Source organism: Adiantum capillus-veneris, chromosome 2 (genome assembly GCF_014529385.1).
Source record: "Adiantum capillus-veneris isolate H3 chromosome 2, ASM1452938v2, whole genome shotgun sequence".
Lineage (NCBI taxonomy): Eukaryota > Viridiplantae > Streptophyta > Polypodiopsida > Polypodiales > Pteridaceae > Adiantum > Adiantum capillus-veneris.
The window spans coordinates 131,280,159-131,295,995 of NC_140932.1; the positions used below are offsets into that span (position 1 = coordinate 131,280,159).

A 15,837-nucleotide genomic window follows, 5' to 3' on the forward strand; every position below is an offset into this window, starting at 1 on the left:
CGCACCCGCTGGGACCCCAACCTCCTTCATCCTTTGCCCTTTGCTCAGACCACATCCTTTCTGATTCCAATTTTTAACGATTTTTTGAAAGAAAGCAACAAAAATCGATCACTTGCCGATGGTGACCTTAGCATGAGCAAAACGAGTGCAACCAACCAGCCAAAACGAATCCTACAGAGGCGAGAGCCTACGTGTGCCTCCCCCTTTTTGGCCGGCAACTGGCTGGCTGGCCGGTGTAGCCCACACCCCACCTGTTCCAGCCATAGCTAGTGTCTGCCTCCCACCCAATTAGAGCGATGCTCTTCACAAAAAAGCACTTTTGGAGGGCTGGCCAGAGCAGTTGTGATCAAGAATGGCAGCAAGCAGTGGAAGATTCCTAAGAATCCTATTGTGGCTGGAGACTAGCCGCCCGGCACGTTGTTCCCGGGCTATTTGGTAGCGATGCCGCAACCTCAATTCTTGCTCAATTTTGCTGGTGGGAGCAACAACTCTCTCTTTCTCTCCCCCTAGTATGACGGTTTATCGTCCCTCGGGCACCTGTGGCACCATCTACCTCTTTGCCTCCCTATGGCTGGCATCGTACGCCTTTCCTAATTTGGCTCACAGCTCTTAGCTCGCCACCTCGTTCCATGCCACGTGAAAGAGGCCCTCGATATTATTACGATAATAGAGTACATAATAGAGTAGTGTAGATATTGTCAAGATCTCATTCACCGAAAAAAAATCCATTGGTTGCTTTTCCCAAGATCCAAGCAATAAAACAAATGATAACTAATATATGCACCAATCAAAAAGTAAGATTTTTTAAAAAAAAAATCTATTTCTTGAATAACCTTGTGGCTCTTTTTTTTTTTAGCAATGAAATGAAAAGGTGGTGAAAGAACTACTCAAAATGCAAAAGGTGATGGATTTGTGGAGCCACCAGGCCTAAATCTTTATCATTTTTAACCTGCTTTCAATGTTTCATCCTTTTAAAAGGAGTCCAAAATTCTTTTGTTCATAAACGAGCATTCATTTCATATTTCAAAATTCAAGATATGTCCATCATTAGATTTACACTCTCTCCATTTAAATGAGTTCCCACTATCTTATTTCAACCAATCAACATTTTTGGTCTATCAAAAAATGCTTGAAAATATAACTTAACTTTTTTTCTATTTTAGTCAGCAAAAAGAGAAGGCAGCCAGATATCATTAATTTGCAAAAGCAGCCAGATGTCGTATCAAATTATGTACAACAAAATCTTGAGTGTAGCCATAACTTATAAGCAGAGAAGGTCGCTCATATTGCCGCATACATATGTCTCTTTTGAGCACATCCAAGGACTTGAGCGATTAAAAATTGGAACCCGTAAAGATCGACTTTACAATGCTTTGAATAATTTCCCAACGTTCAATCAACTTCGTTTTATGGCATTGATTCTTTCTCTCTCTCTCTCTCTCTCTCTCTCTCTCTCTCTCTCTCTACCTATCTATCTATCTATCTATCTATCTATCTACGAGCTCATTACGGATGTCCATGGCTTTCAACGTGGAGGTGCACATTATACTGGGCTTTCATGAAGTCCTGCCAATAGATAGCAACCTGCCTTGCATTCAACCAAGTACGGTGCTCCGTGCACACTTGAAGAGCGAGCGCATGCCTTGAACGAGCTGAGAGAGAGAGAGAGAACAAGATTAGAACAAAATACTTTGTAGCCATCCAAATTACGAGCAATGTAATCATACTCTTGTAATAAGGCAGAGGGTACAATCACATGCACATTAAAATCACCTATGAAAGCCATGAAAGAAAGACATTCAATTAAAATCTGTGACAACCATGAAAGCAAGGCCCTGGGGGGACTAGTTGAGAGAGAGAGAGAACAAGATTAGAACAAAAAACTTTGTAGCCATCCAAATTACGAGCAATGTAATCAAACTCTTGAAATAAGGCACAACGTACAGTCACATGCACATTAAAATCAACAGTGAGAATGTGACTACGCGAGAATGTCAATTTGAGAGAGAGAGAGAGAGAGAGAGAGAGATTACAAAGATTACACGTTGATACAAACAACCAAAAGGAGCATGAAACACTTCCAAAGATTACACGCTGAGACAAACAGCGAACAGGAGCATGAAACATTGAGACAGACAGACAGAGATGAAACGATGGAATTTATTTTGATGACAAGAGCCTAGTAATCATTGGAATCTGCTGCCCTCAATAGCCATTTTGCAACCATTTTGGTGGAGATTGAATCCAGGTCGAGGATCCCCAGTCCTCCTTATAATTTTGGTAAGCAACAGATAGACCATGCTACTTTAGGAATTTTGTGGAGGTGTTGGTTTCCTCCCCATAAAAAGTTCCTTGCCATTGAGAAGGCTTTCTGAAGCTGGTACTTGGCAGGGGTCCAACATGATAGGAAGTATATTAGGCTGGACAGTATAAAGTGGTTTAGAACAAATGTTCTTGAAGCAATAGAAGAACTGTAATTATTCCATTTGGAGATTTCATTCCTGAATCTGGAGAGTACCCAATCCCATCTTTGAGTAAGAGTCACTTTGAATCCCATTGGGGTCTAAAAATTTATCCATCTGGAATGTGCTTACATCGTGCATTAAGAATGATGTTAGGAGCAGTGCCAGAGGAGATTTTATACCCTTTCTTGGAGTGATTTATGACTAAGCCACTCCACTGGCTTGACAAAAGACTCCTAGACACTTCCAAAATGTGGTGAAAGTCTGAACATCCCTAGCCATAATTCCATTTGTATCATCTGCAAACTGCTGCAAACAAAGGTCCTTGTCTGCCCCAGGTATTTTAATTCCTTTGAGAGTCCCTTTATCCAATGCATCTTGCCGATAGCTACGAGCTAGCTGCTACTCCCCTCCATGCATGAGCGGTTGAGCTAGCGACTGCAGCCTCTCTCTCTTTGGGGAGTGCACATCCTTCCAAGTGCATGCTACGCGGGTCTGTATTGAAAACAAATTTGAGGTGCGAGCGAGCCATCCCTCTCGACTGCAGACCCCCGCCCTGCTCACCTTGGCAGCCCCAATTCTTTGTAGCATGCACCTGCGCAATGCGCAGAAACCGGCCATGATTATCTGTGTGTATTAGAGAGGCAAGAAGAAGAAGAAGAGGATGAAACTATCCCGAGAGAGAGAGAGAGAGAGAGAGGGTCGGAGGGGACAATTGTCTTGTGAATGCCATTCCCACTTGTGGGAGCCCAGCAAGGCATGAGACTGCAATGATGAAAATGATGGCCACGGACTCTCAGATGCCTCTTTTGCCTGACACTCGTCAATGAGACGGTGTAATTTGAGCTACTCATGTGCCATGTAATCAGAGGATCATGCTTTAGAGAGAGGATGATGATGATGCCTGTTTCGCCATACCAGGTGCAAATACCCATGGAAGAAGTATTATGCAAGGAGGGAGATGACCTATTGTAACATTTCGATCTTCAGCAGGGTGGTTGGCTTCTTCTATTCTGATTCATGATTTTTCCTCTATGGTTCCTGTTTGGTGTCAGGCAAGGTGGTTGCTCCCTAAGTAATTGTTGCAGATTACAAGGTTGTACTCGAGAATCAGTTGACTAGAGATGAGGCTTTACATTTTTATCATGGATCATCCATTAATCTTATTCACTTTTGGATTTGGAAAGTCTGGAAAGCAGGTGCATTTAGTGTGATTTTGTATTGTCATCAATCTAAACTGCAGTTAGGGCTCATTTCTCCACCATAGAGACAGTTCTTTGAGATAAAGGTAGCTAAGGTTTCAGACGCACTTATGTTCCTGCTTTATCAATTAGTTTGCGAAATTCTTTGAGTGTGTTGACATTGACAAACTTGTGGAAGGCCACTACTAGCCGTAGCACAAAGGCAGCCTGCATTTCAGAGCTCTCAGGTCTCCGGATTTCTAATCTTCTCTGTCTACCAGCTCTGTCATAGAGGAGCAAGAAGAACTCTCTCTCTCTCTCTCTCTCTCTCTCTCTCTCTCTCTCTCTCTCTCCCCCCGCTAACCCTGAGTAACTACACAAGATATTGTTAGAACAGTTTTTGTCTTGCTTTTTCCATTTTGTGCAACATAACGCAGACTCTAGTCATTGATAAATCATAAAAAACCTCCAAAACAATATGAGAGCAATGTACGTATAAGAAACACCTCAAATCTGTGTCAAACAAAAAGGCAGTTATTCTCCTGGCCTCCTCCAGTGTCAAATCTGGATCGCTGCCATTGGAGGAATTCCCACCTCCACGGTCATCATCATCTTTGTTCAAAGAATAGAAGAGACAGTAGCCAACACCACCAATAGGCAGTATAAAACAAAGCAATTGAGAACAATTAGGACTGCAGCACATACAAGGACCCCACAATGCCAAGGATTGCTACGCCTGCTTGCGCCACAGGCCTTGGCACCGACTCCTGCATTTACTGTTCCTGCATCTCTGGCAGCTTTAACTGCAACCGCAAATGCTGAGCAACAATATTCCGAAGAGAAGGAAGCGGCGTTCTTCTTGTGAACTGCTTGCATTGAGAAGAATTCCAAGGTCCGCTGATCTGTAGCGAAAGTGGTAATGCAGTGAGTGCGTGCCATTTTTGTCGTATCAAATTATATACAACAAAATCCTGTGTGAAAGAGAGAGAGAGAGAGAGCGCTTACAAAGGTTACACGCTGAGACATACAGCCAACAGGAGCATGAAACGCTTACAAAGATTACACTCTGAGACAGACAGCCAACAGGAGCATGAAACGCTGAGATAGACAGACAAAGATGAAACGATGGAATGTGCATGGGGCGCATCGTCACGGCATCCTCCTAATTTCTGAGGAGCCGTTAACATCCCCATGCATCTTTTATGTTCCAGCACCTACGTCGTTACTGTGGCCATCAGGAAGAAAGGACAATATTATCAGCAACGCTAATGAGGACTAGCTCTGTGGTTAGTCAATGTTTGTCATGGTCATCATGGGCCACAGAAACGCCGCTTTCTGCATGCAGCCTCTAGCCATAGATGAAGGCTAGAGGCTCCAGCATTGCTGGTGGCCCTTCTGCTACTGTTGTGTGTGTGTGTGTGTGTGTGTGAGAGAGAGAGAGAGAGAGAGAGAGAGAGAGAGAGAGAGAGAGAGAGAGAGAGAGAAGACTTTTACCAGGCCGGAGCGCGCTGGAGAAAGCAGCTGGTAGCCATAGCTGAGGCTTCAAGGCTCGAGAGAGACTAGAGAGAGAGGGAGCGTGAAAGAGAGAGTATTGGGCGGGAGACGGCGACGTCGTAAATGACTTATTTATAACGGATTTAAGGGCACACTCCCCCGCTCATGTGAGACTTAGCTATCAAGCTATGAGTAATCTGTAATTGTGCATAACGAGCTCCATTTCAAAATAAAAGGAGGCCACCAAGTGACTCAATGGTCACACGCTTTTTCAGTGGAGAGCTTTCACTACCACCTAGAGGTTATGTGGCCACACTATCCGGTGATTTTAGAAGGTACGTGCGTAGCGTTTCAGGCTTGAATATTAGCAAGCTTTGCACTACCTATCGCAGGTTGGCGTCCAAGGTAGAGGCGAGACACATATGCCACAGAAGCATGCAATCATTGCCTCAAGGAGTTCCCTTGCACAACAACTTTGCCGATTTTGGCTTGTAGTTACACAAGTGTAAGCTTAGTAGGGCAGACCGGGCTCAATAATCTACGTGTGACCACAATGGGGGGACTCAGTTATCTGCTCAAATAGCTGATAACTGAGCCTCCTGTAATCACCACCTTAGTTTTTTGGCCTTGCTCGAACTGTCCTGGCATGCACTTGTTCATTGTAACTCCACGCCCTTTTGGAGGAGCTGACAAAGAGGGAAAGTAATACATGTCACTTGTGGTAGGAACCGCATGGAGAAATTGGTCCAGCCAAGAAATCTCTGAAGGTTCCTCGTGTTTGAGGAAGGGGAGTAATTTCGAATGGCGAGAAGTTTGGATGGGTCCATCTCAATGATGTCTACACAGAGATGACAAAGCCCATAAATATGAGCTTAATTAGTAGTACCTCAAAGTTACAGTTCTTGAGTTGAAGTCGTACCTTGTATATCTGAATGCACTTAAGGACTTCACAAAGAACTGATAGGTTTGGATGCCATGTATGCATATGCATCTATGTGTCATCAAGGTAGGCCAAATTAACAACACGATCTTGAATAAGGCCATAGAAAATGGGTGTTTGGTGATCTTTGAAAGATGTTGGCTAAATCCTTAGTGATCTCGTCGAGCCGATTGGGGCTCTAAAAGCGATCTTATGGGCATGATTATAGTGTAAGGGGGGCTTGCCAATCTGTAGAGGCCAGAACGATCTAGGGAAGGAAAGGAGAGTGACTTGCGTAATTCATCTAGAAGGTTGTCTACTTGAGGCGAGGGGTAAAGGTCATGGGTAGTGTGTGTGTGTGTGTGTGTGTGTGTGTGTGTGTGTGAGAGAGAGAGAGAGAGAGAGAGAGAGAGAGAGAGAGAGAGAGAGAGAGAGAGAGAGAGAGAGAGAGAGAGAGAGAGAAGACTTTTACCAGGCCGGAGCGCGCTGGAGAAAGCAGCTGGTAGCCATAGCTGAGGCTGGGTTCACAAGAGGGCGGCGGGAATAGCAAAGAAAAAGACCCTTTTCCAGGTGGAAGAGCTTCATTTCCAACTCTTCCGCCATCCATCAGTTCACACGGGAGGTGGAAATAGAGAACCAACATATCTTCTGCCGCACCATGCATTCACACAGGGTGGCGGAAGAGAAATTTGATTAACATAAAAACCTTTAGAAAAAACACATATAGAGAAGCTACATTGAAGATGTATTAAAGGAATCTCATGAGATACAAGCTGAAAGAGGACAATATAAACATAATAAGCATGCCAGTTCTACAATGAAATGTTTCGTTGCAAAGCTCTACGTAGAAGAGGAAGAAGCTAATGATGATGATGCTTTTAGCACACCCATGGAGATCACCTAAGGGATCAAGGTTTGTTCCTGTAGCAAGCCTATTGAGAGCCGTGGCCACTCTACTTTCAACACTTATGGCCTCCCTCATGTTTGTGGTTTGCTTCTTCAAGAAAGGAGCAAGCTTACCACAGAGGTAATGGAAAGTTTCTTTGCTCACCCGTAGACGCCGCTTAAACATGCGTGCCGAATATGCACCCAACAAATAGCCGTTTAGAAAATGTTGTGGCCTAGGGTAGGCCCAAGCTTTTCTAAGCTCATGCCCTCTCCTTCAATTTGCAGTCTTCTTATAATCAACAGAACGTGCCATGCATTGTGTCACATGGAGCCAGGATTGAACTAAAGCCTCCTCGTTGCGCATGTGTGATTCCTTAAGCAACTCATTAATTGCCAAGCAACACAACCAAGCACAATGGAGTGCTAAGTCCTTGGAGAGAACCATCTTCTTCCTGCAATACATTGTGAGAAATAGAGAATTCTTAGTACTATTATTATTTGTATTTGTCATGTGTGTATTTGTGTTCAAATAGAAATTTCATGGAAACAAAGTACACTAATCATCATGATAAAATGGGTTACAACAGCATAAAGCCTAGATATCCTTGCAAAAAAACATTTCTATGCGTGCATAGCCAAAAATAGAGCATAGCAAAAAATAGAGCATAAGTGCCGAAGACTTTGAGTTTCTCTACTTGTCAGCACTCCTAGCTAGGTCAAGATATCCATTCAAGGTGGCATGCATTCCAGCCAAAATGGAGATTCGCTCTCTCTCCAAGGCATGTTGTTCTTTAGAGGAGTCTTTAAGATGCTCCAAAAGTAGGTTCCCTGTGTTGGCCATTTGGGCCAATGACTCCTTGTACTTTGGAGCTGGGCGACGTGTTGAAGTGGTGGAGGCTTGAGCCTTCTCGGGCTCCGACATCTTTGCCTCTGTAAAAGCGCTATTGTCACCTCCAAGAGCAGTAGGATCTTGGGTGGTTGAGGAAGCATGACTAAGAGATGTGACCGAAGCTCTATCATGGTAGTATTCATCTACCACATCATACCATTTGCAAGTCCTCTTCCTGTCATTGCCAGAAATGTTATTATGGACTTTATCTATCCTGTATTGAGCTACCACAGCTTGAAATTTTTTACGACAGCTTTCGCTATCTTTATCAAACTCAGGATAAGTGCCGGCCAATTGAGTGGCCACCTTGGCCCACAAGTTGACTCCTTGCTTTTGAGGATTGTTGAATTCCTCATTCATCCCTCCCCGAATGTGAACCAATTGGTCAACCCAAAAGTCCCTCCACATGCCCTTCCCTTTGTTGTCGTTGTCATCATCGTCCCCCAAGTCAACAACAACCTTCTTTTTGGTTGTCTTTGGCTTCTTCGATGGCACTTGGCTCCCTTGGGCTACCTCCTCATTATTGGTTGATCTCTTCTTGGATGCTTTTGAACGGCCTTTGGAAGGTTGAGAGGGGGGAGGGTGGGGAGAGGTATATGGTTCGGAATTAGAATGGGAGGAGTGCTCGGACTAGCTTGTGGTAGCATAGGAGAATTAGGGCTTGAGCCACTTAGAGGAGGTGAGGGATATGGTGGTTGGTTGGAAGGGCGCATCATGAAAGGAGAGGTTGGAGATGGAGAATTCAACATGGCCGTAAAACCATGAGAGGGCATAGGAAATGGTAAATGAGAGAAATGGTTGAAATAAGGTTGGGAGAATTGTGGTTGAGAGAGAATGGTGTCATCGTCCTCTCTTTGAGAATCATGAAATTGAGGGGTGTTGGACTCCATGTTACCTTACCTGCATCACAAGCAAACAAGAGAGAGTTTTAGGACATGCTCATCGAAAAAAATTTAAAATAGAGCGTGCTTCAATACATAAGCATGTATACCTTTTCACAAACTTTGCACATCGTAACGCTCCAACAATCTTCAATCTATCAAGACACACTAGTATAAAGGTTAGTATATCAAAGAACATGGAAGTTGCGTCATTGTGTTGACACAAAATGAAAAAAGAGGAGAGGAAGAGAAGAGGTTCTTCATGCAAAAAAAAATTACCACAGTGGATGCTTCCAAGCCTCAAAATGCTCCTTGCAACTTCATGCTGTGCTCTGTGAAAAATGTGAAGGACTCTTTAGCTCCAATGGGGTCTTTTTATAGTTGGAAAAATAAGAACGTTAAGGTTTGCTTTGAAAAAAAAAAGAACGTTAAGGGTGTCTTTTGGAACATTGAGTTGCAAGTTGGCATGCAATTAAGCCTCCGTGGAGGGCGGAAACAGCAACTGGCGAGGGGGGGGGGGGGGGGGGGGGGGGGGTGTCGGAAGAAAATCGAGGCAACTGTTCCGTGCGCAGGCATTTTCAGCTTTAGCTACCGCCGCGCCTTGTGAACAGCCCCTGCTGAGACGGTGACCAATGATTGGCTCATGTCCTGCTGAGCGCTGTTTTTGTCGCGCTTTGTGAACCCAGCCTGAGGCTTCAAGGCTCGAGAGAGACTAGAGAGAGAGGGAGCGTGAAAGAGAGAGTATTGGGCGGGAGACGGCGACGTCGTAAATGACTTATTTATAACGGATTTAAGGGCACACTCCCCCGCTCATGTGAGACTTAGCTATCAAGCTATGAGTAATCTGTAATTGTGCATAACGAGCTCCATTTCAAAATAAAAGGAGGCCACCAAGTGACTCAATGGTCACACGCTTTTTCAGTGGAGAGCTTTCACTACCACCTAGAGGTTATGTGGCCACACTATCCGGTGATTTTAGAAGGTACGTGCATAGCGTTTCAGGCTTGAATATTAGCAAGCTTTGCACTACCTATCGCAGGTTGGCGTCCAAGGTAGAGGCGAGACACATATGCCACAGAAGCATGCAATCATTGCCTCAAGGAGTTCCCTTGCGCAACAACTTTGCCGATTTTGGCTTGTAGTTACACAAGTGTAAGCTTAGTAGGGCAGACCGGGCTCAATAATCTACGTGTGACCACAATGGGGGGACTCAGTTATCTGCTCAAATAGCTGATAACTGAGCGTCCTGTAATCACCACCTTAGTTTTTTGGCCTTGCTCGAATTGTCCTGGCATGCACTTGTTCATTGTAACTCCACGCCCTTTTGCAGGAGCTGACAAAGAGGGAAAGTAATACATGTCACTTGTGGTAGGAACCGCATAGAGAAATTGGTCTAGCCAAGAAATCTCTGAAGGTTCCTCGTGTTTGAGGAAGGGGAGTAATTTCGAATGGCGAGAAGTTTGGATGGGTCCATCTCAATGATGTCTACACAGAGATGACAAAGCCCATAAATATGAGCTTAATTAGTAGTACCTCAAAGTTACAGTTCTTGAGTTGAAGTCGTACCTTGTATATCTGAATGCACTTAAGGACTTCACAAAGAACTGATAGGTTTGGATGCCATGTATGCATATGCATCTATGTGTCATCAAGGTAGGCCAAATTAACAACACGATCTTGAATAAGGCCATAGAAAATGGGTGTTTGGTGATCTTTGAAAGATGTTGGCTAAATCCTTAGTGATCTCGTCGAGCCGATTGGGGCTCTAAAAGCGATCTTATGGGCATGATTATAGTGTAAGGGGGGCTTGCCAATCTGTAGAGGCCAGAACGATCTAGGGAAGGAAAGGAGAGTGACTTGCGTAATTCATCTAGAAGGTTGTCTACTTGAGGCGAGGGGTAAAGGTCATGGGTAGTGATCGTATTGAGCCTCCTAAAATCAATCCAACGACGATACATGCCATCGTTCTTACAAACAAGATGGGGCTCAGAGGCCCATAATAGGAAGACGTTTGCGAGGGAGAACGTAAAAATCATGAGAATATGTATTATAAAAAGAAAAGTGCAAGTAGCCATTGTGTGATAGTGATATATACCCTTAACTGTTATCTCCAAGGAAAACTGCAACAGGGTTTGTGGTATTTGTGCTTAAACCTAATGTGAAAACTAAGTACTAGCTAATAGAAGAAATGGTCCTACCAGTATCTAATAATGCCTCCTGAGTGTGCCTTGAAGTTTAACCATTGTGGAGCACACCACACATCCAAAAGAAGCCACGGGTTGTACTTGCAAGTGATGCCATAATTTCGCTTTTTGAAGCAGTGGTATAAGGGTTTCCACATATGGGTGGAAACATGAGTGGGTGGTACACTTTTAGGGGTGGGAGTTGTTTTTCAATAGCCACAAAATAGCTCCTTTTATAACAAATTTACAAAACAAAAAAAGTTCAAAATCTATCTTCAAGTACAATAACAAATAATCAAGAAAATTCTTGCGAGGATATATTTGCAGCATGAGACAGCTACACTGCACGATGGAGTCTTTCTTCTTGCACACTCCACAGAGGTTCTTGTTGCACCATGGCCATGACATACCTCTCTCTCTCTCTCTCTCTCTCTCTCTCTCTCTCTCTCTCTCTCTCTCACACACACACACACACACACACACACACACACACACACGCGCGCGTGCGCGCGTACACACACATTCACACACACAAATTTGATGTTTCAATGTCATGTCGAACTGTTCAATTAAATGGATATGTTTTTGTTTTTTTAAGTTGAAGACAACTTTGATAGAATCAATGCAAATTCTAGCTACTGATTTGGCTAATTTGTCGAGGATGACTTGCTCTGATTTTCAAGTTAGAGAAGGTTGCTCTAATTTTAAGGTTAAAGAAAGCATTGAAGAGTTTTAATTTGTTTTGATTTTCAAGTAAAATAAGCCTAATCTGATTTTAAAGTTAAAGAAAGCATCAAGAGTTTTCAAAAATAGTTATTTTCTGTCTACTTATCTTTTGAACTAGCTACTCACAATCAAAAATCAATTTGCACGGTTCTCGTCATCTTTAAATAGCTTTTTAAATACGTACAAAAATCATTTTATATGCTTGATCAATGAACCTTTAAGCTCTAGATTAGGTTTAGATTAGGTTCCATTGAAAGGGGTCTAGAAGTTATCTAATAGCTTACTTGATCCCTATGAATGAAGCACATTGTCTACAGATAGGTATATGATATCTATTGGGAATCTACTTCTAGCTAATATATTTTGCACTACAAGAGGTTATGTGCTCTTGTGACGCTCTTAGCGACGGAAATACACTGGGTTTTTATAACCCCCGGCGTCGCTATAAGCGTCGCTAAAAGCGTCGCTACGAGAGCGTCGCTATATGCGTCGCTATATGAGTCGCTATAGGCGTCGCTATGAGCGTCGCTATATAGCGACGCTCATAGCGACGCCTATAGCGACGCTTATAGCGACGCTCTCACAGAAGAGTATAGCGACGCATATAGCGACGCTACAGAGCCATAAATAGCGACGCATATAGCGACGCCTGAGAGAATATTTTTTTGGTGGCAGGGCATTGAATGCCTGCCACCCATCAACCATATTGTACTTGATTCACTTTTTAAAAAAAGTGCAAAGGTAAATAATAGACCCAAAATAGTCACCCACAAGACGCATTGTTTGCAAAATTGACAATTGTACACATCATAGACAAACTGAATTGATTGGCAAATGTAATAATGACAATTGTACAACATCATAGGCATAAAGAATTGATTGGCAAAAGGAATTGCGGTGACAAATGTAATAATATACATGGTTCAAAAAGACGTATAAAATCCGTCTCATGATACATAAGCTATGAGAAACCCTAAACTAATGCTATCTAGATACGGCTAAACTGACGTCGTCTAATCAGACGTCTCATCGCGTCCAAGCGGCGTATCTGTCGGATTCTGCAAAAAAAGACAATAAGACAGTTTTCAGTAAGTATAAACATATAACGACATTTATAAAACAATACAAAAAATAAAAAAGAGTAAACCCTAATACTAACCATGCCGCTGCGAGAACTGAGAATGTCCATCAGGGCGTTTAAGCCCTTCCTGCCTGCGTACTCGCGCTCGTACGGTGTGGGATCACGTCCTGTCATCGACCACTGTCAAAACATACAAAGATTTCATTATGTTAGAACTAAAAAACTCATAAACCCTAAACTATCGAACATGCATAAAGAGCAATGTGAAAAGACTTACAAAATCGGCCTCAAATGATGCCCATCCACCGCTCCCCAAGTGGTGCGAGCTCCCTGCCTCTACTCGCGCTCTGGCTGCATCCTTTTGTTGCTTCCACTTGTCGGGATTCTCGCGCGCTGCTTTCTTCGCATTCTTCCAATCTTCTTTGGCCAGCCAATCTGGCCTATTCCACCCATTCTTGATTGATTTTTGCACTTCGGAACGCTTGTGTTTGTAGTATTCGCGCATTCGAATCTTCATCAGGTCTTCATTGAAGCGCTGATCCCGTGTTGGAACGGGAAACTCATCATGAAGTATGCTGATGACTCTGTTTTTTAAATCACTTGGTACTTCACTCCATTTGTTTAGTATATAGTGTCTAAACAGCTGAGAGCAAAGACCACGCATGCGCGAGATCACCTTCTTGCCGTCATCATCCATGATGATGCCGCCGCTGATGTCGACGGAGTAAGGCAAGCCCTCTGGCCGGTGACGCGTGAACCTGGGTGTCCCGGCAGGGGTCTCTAGCGGCGTGTCGATGGGGGTACGGACGTCAGGTGTCTCCACCGGCGTCTGGGCCCCGAAGCGAGGAGTGTCGAGTGGGGTGGCTCCTGGCGGAGTAGGTAGAGGTGTGTAGCTTCTAGGAACAGTCAGCCGTGCAAAACCTGGCGTAGACGGCGATGCTGTGGCTGGTGTGGGGGCGGGCAAAGAAGGGGAGGGTAAAGAGCCTCGTCGAACACGAGGCGGTGTGGAGGCATCGGTGGCGGAATCCCCACAACAACCGCCACCGCCACCACTAGAGCGCCGGTGTCTAGAAGAGTGTGACGCTCGTCTCGTCGACGCCGAAGCTTCGGAGCGCGCCGAATGCTCCGAAGGAGAGGGAGATGCGGATGGTGTAGGAACGCGCGATGATGCGCCAGAGCGATGACGCTCCACGTACCACTGTCTCTGCTGCGGTGACAAAGAAGAAAGAAACTCCTCATCATCCATACCTGCATTAAACACACGAATATTTAAACTTAATATTGAATGAATAGAGTAGACAATGACGCAAAGACCATTAAATACAATGACGTAATGACGCATATAAATACAATGACGCAATGAATCGAGTGGTAGAAGAGGCAAGTCGAAAACTCAGAATTTTCAATCAAAAGATGTGAGCGCGAGTAGAAAAGAGCGTTACACACCATGGAAGCTACTTAGAGAGCTAGAGCTTTTACAGCACGGAGCAAAATTGTTCAAATACAATATTTGTGGCTTTAAGAGATCTCTCTCTCATCCTCGCATAACTCAGCATAACTTCCTATATCTATATAGAGCTCTCCGTTTAAACACATATCCTCTGTTTCATTTTGTAGCTCCTCTGCATGCACCCCATATAGAGCAGTAGCATCTTGATGCTCGTCTGGCACCACCGCAGCGGCTTCTGATTGAGCATCTTCTCTGATCTCCTCCATTGATGTCGTTGTGATTGGCACATGGTAGCCTTCATACGTCCTTGCACTACGAGGGGCTAACTCTATGACGTACCACCAGTTTGATGTAGACTTTGTAGGATGAAATACTACCTGCCAAAGCCACATAACTTACATGAGAGCTTTCAAGCACATAACTTGTAAAAGGGGGATGTTAACTATTTATATACTTACTTGTTCACAATGCTCGGGTAGTACGAAAGTGTCTCTTAGGTCAGTCCATTTCTTAGTAGAATCCACCTCAAGAAAACCAGACTCTCCTCTACGCACAGTAGCGTTTCGACCCTCCATGATTATCTTGAACCATTGCACGTCGAACAAGTCGACAAAAAATCCTCTGTAATCGATCCTCAAAATCTCTTGCAGCGTGCCGAAGTAAGTGAGTTCCGCCACCACGGGATCTGCATCAGAGGAACGTCGTCGACTAGACTGTTCAAATTTTGCCATGATTCCACAATCTTGAGTAAAACGCTTTTTGTCGATTCGTTCCACCCTAAAATGTCGACCTTTACACCATGCTGCTGTGTATGACTTATACTACAACGAACAAAGATTATGAGTGGCCGTTCAAACGTTTATAAATAAAGTCACTTGCTAGTCGTACATTGCAAACTTACCTTGGTCGCGCAACCCCGAGAGTACTCCCACTCTTCTTCAGTCACTTCGTCACCGCATTGTTGTGCGCTTTTCAATTGGTTGTGCAACCATCTTAAGCTCATGAAGGTTGGTAGGCTCTCCAGAACCGCTGGATAGTGCATCGGTGGTCGTCTTCCCCGTCTCCACTCGATTCGTGCCCTTTGTCGCTCTTGCTTTGCATCCTCATATTGTGAAATCCACTTTTGCATCACTGGATTGTGAAGCATGCAAAATCGGTTGATTTTAGCCTCTAGATCTTCCGTCATCTTCTTCTCAACACCGAGATTGCACATGACAATCCCAGATATGCGCTCATCATCTATGGTTCGCCATAGCGTGTCCCGGGATTTATCAAATCCGTCTAGCCACTCTCCAATGTACACTAGGGACTCTGATACCAACCAACCTTCTGCCATGCTACCCTCCGGACGTGCCTTTTGACGCACATATCCCTTAAGCGTTTTCATGAAACGCTCTAAGAAGAACATCCATCTGGAATGAACTGTGCCAGCTATTTCCACCTCATCAACTATGTGAATAAGAAGATGCACCTGAATGGTTAGCATTGTAGTAGGAAAATGTTTCTCAAACATGCACACAAACTCCGCAGCATTTAGTTTGGCGAATGGTATGGAGTCTACGTCGATCTCCTTTTGTGAGATCCATTGCACCAGCTTTGCAAGTTTGTAGATTGTGTTACGGATGTCGAGAGACAAACATCCCTCAATGGCAACCGGTAAAATAAACTGTAAAGTATGTGCAG

The 15,837-nt window shown here is 44.1% G+C and overlaps 2 protein-coding genes across 8 annotated transcripts; both read right to left on the reverse strand.

Moving 5' to 3' along the window:
- Positions 1-1,264: 1,264 nt before the first annotated feature.
- Positions 1,265-5,295, reverse strand: LOC147463635 (uncharacterized). 7 transcript variants are annotated; one of them, XM_086529361.1, is made up of 4 exons: positions 5,138-5,295; positions 4,649-4,709; positions 4,349-4,545; positions 1,690-3,057 (listed from the first exon to the last, which is right to left on the reverse strand). In XM_086529361.1, the coding sequence occupies exons 3-4, from the start codon at positions 4,517-4,519 to the stop codon at positions 2,851-2,853; spliced, it is 378 nt and encodes a 125-aa protein (XP_086385487.1). In that variant the 5' UTR covers positions 4,520-4,545; positions 4,649-4,709; positions 5,138-5,295; the 3' UTR covers positions 1,690-2,850. The 7 variants fall into 7 exon arrangements, 5 of the variants coding, with proteins under 5 accessions (XP_086385484.1, XP_086385487.1, XP_086385472.1 ...); XM_086529346.1 differs by having other exon boundaries at positions 1,696-3,057; positions 4,649-4,868; positions 5,138-5,289; XM_086529358.1 differs by lacking the exons at positions 1,690-3,057; positions 5,138-5,295 and adding an exon at positions 1,265-1,652 and having other exon boundaries at positions 4,649-5,115.
- Positions 5,296-7,635: 2,340 nt separating this feature from the next.
- Positions 7,636-8,723, reverse strand: LOC147463636 (uncharacterized). Its single transcript, XM_086497027.1, has 2 exons — positions 8,504-8,723; positions 7,636-8,390 (listed from the first exon to the last, which is right to left on the reverse strand). The coding sequence occupies exons 1-2, from the start codon at positions 8,721-8,723 to the stop codon at positions 7,636-7,638; spliced, it is 975 nt and encodes a 324-aa protein (XP_086353153.1).
- Between the last annotated feature and the right edge of the window lie 7,114 nt (positions 8,724-15,837).

Excerpts from the sequence above, each read along its gene's own strand:
- LOC147463635 (XM_086529346.1), bottom strand. The coding sequence starts at position 4,790 with ATGCGCCCCATGCACATTCCATCGTTTCATCTTTGTCTGTCTATCTCA. Across the intron at positions 4,546-4,648 it reads TGTCTCAGCGTGTAACCTTT|ATCAGCGGACCTTGGAATTC; the intron begins GTAAGCGCTCTC and ends CTTTCGCTACAG. Across the intron at positions 3,058-4,348 it reads CTTGGCATTGTGGGGTCCTT|GTGCATGCTACAAAGAATTG; the intron begins GTATGTGCTGCA and ends CGCATTGCGCAG.
- LOC147463636 (XM_086497027.1), bottom strand. The coding sequence starts at position 8,723 with ATGGAGTCCAACACCCCTCAATTTCATGATTCTCAAAGAGAGGACGAT. Across the intron at positions 8,391-8,503 it reads ATATCCCTCACCTCCTCTAA|GCCGTTCAAAAGCATCCAAG; the intron begins GTGGCTCAAGCC and ends AACCTTCCAAAG.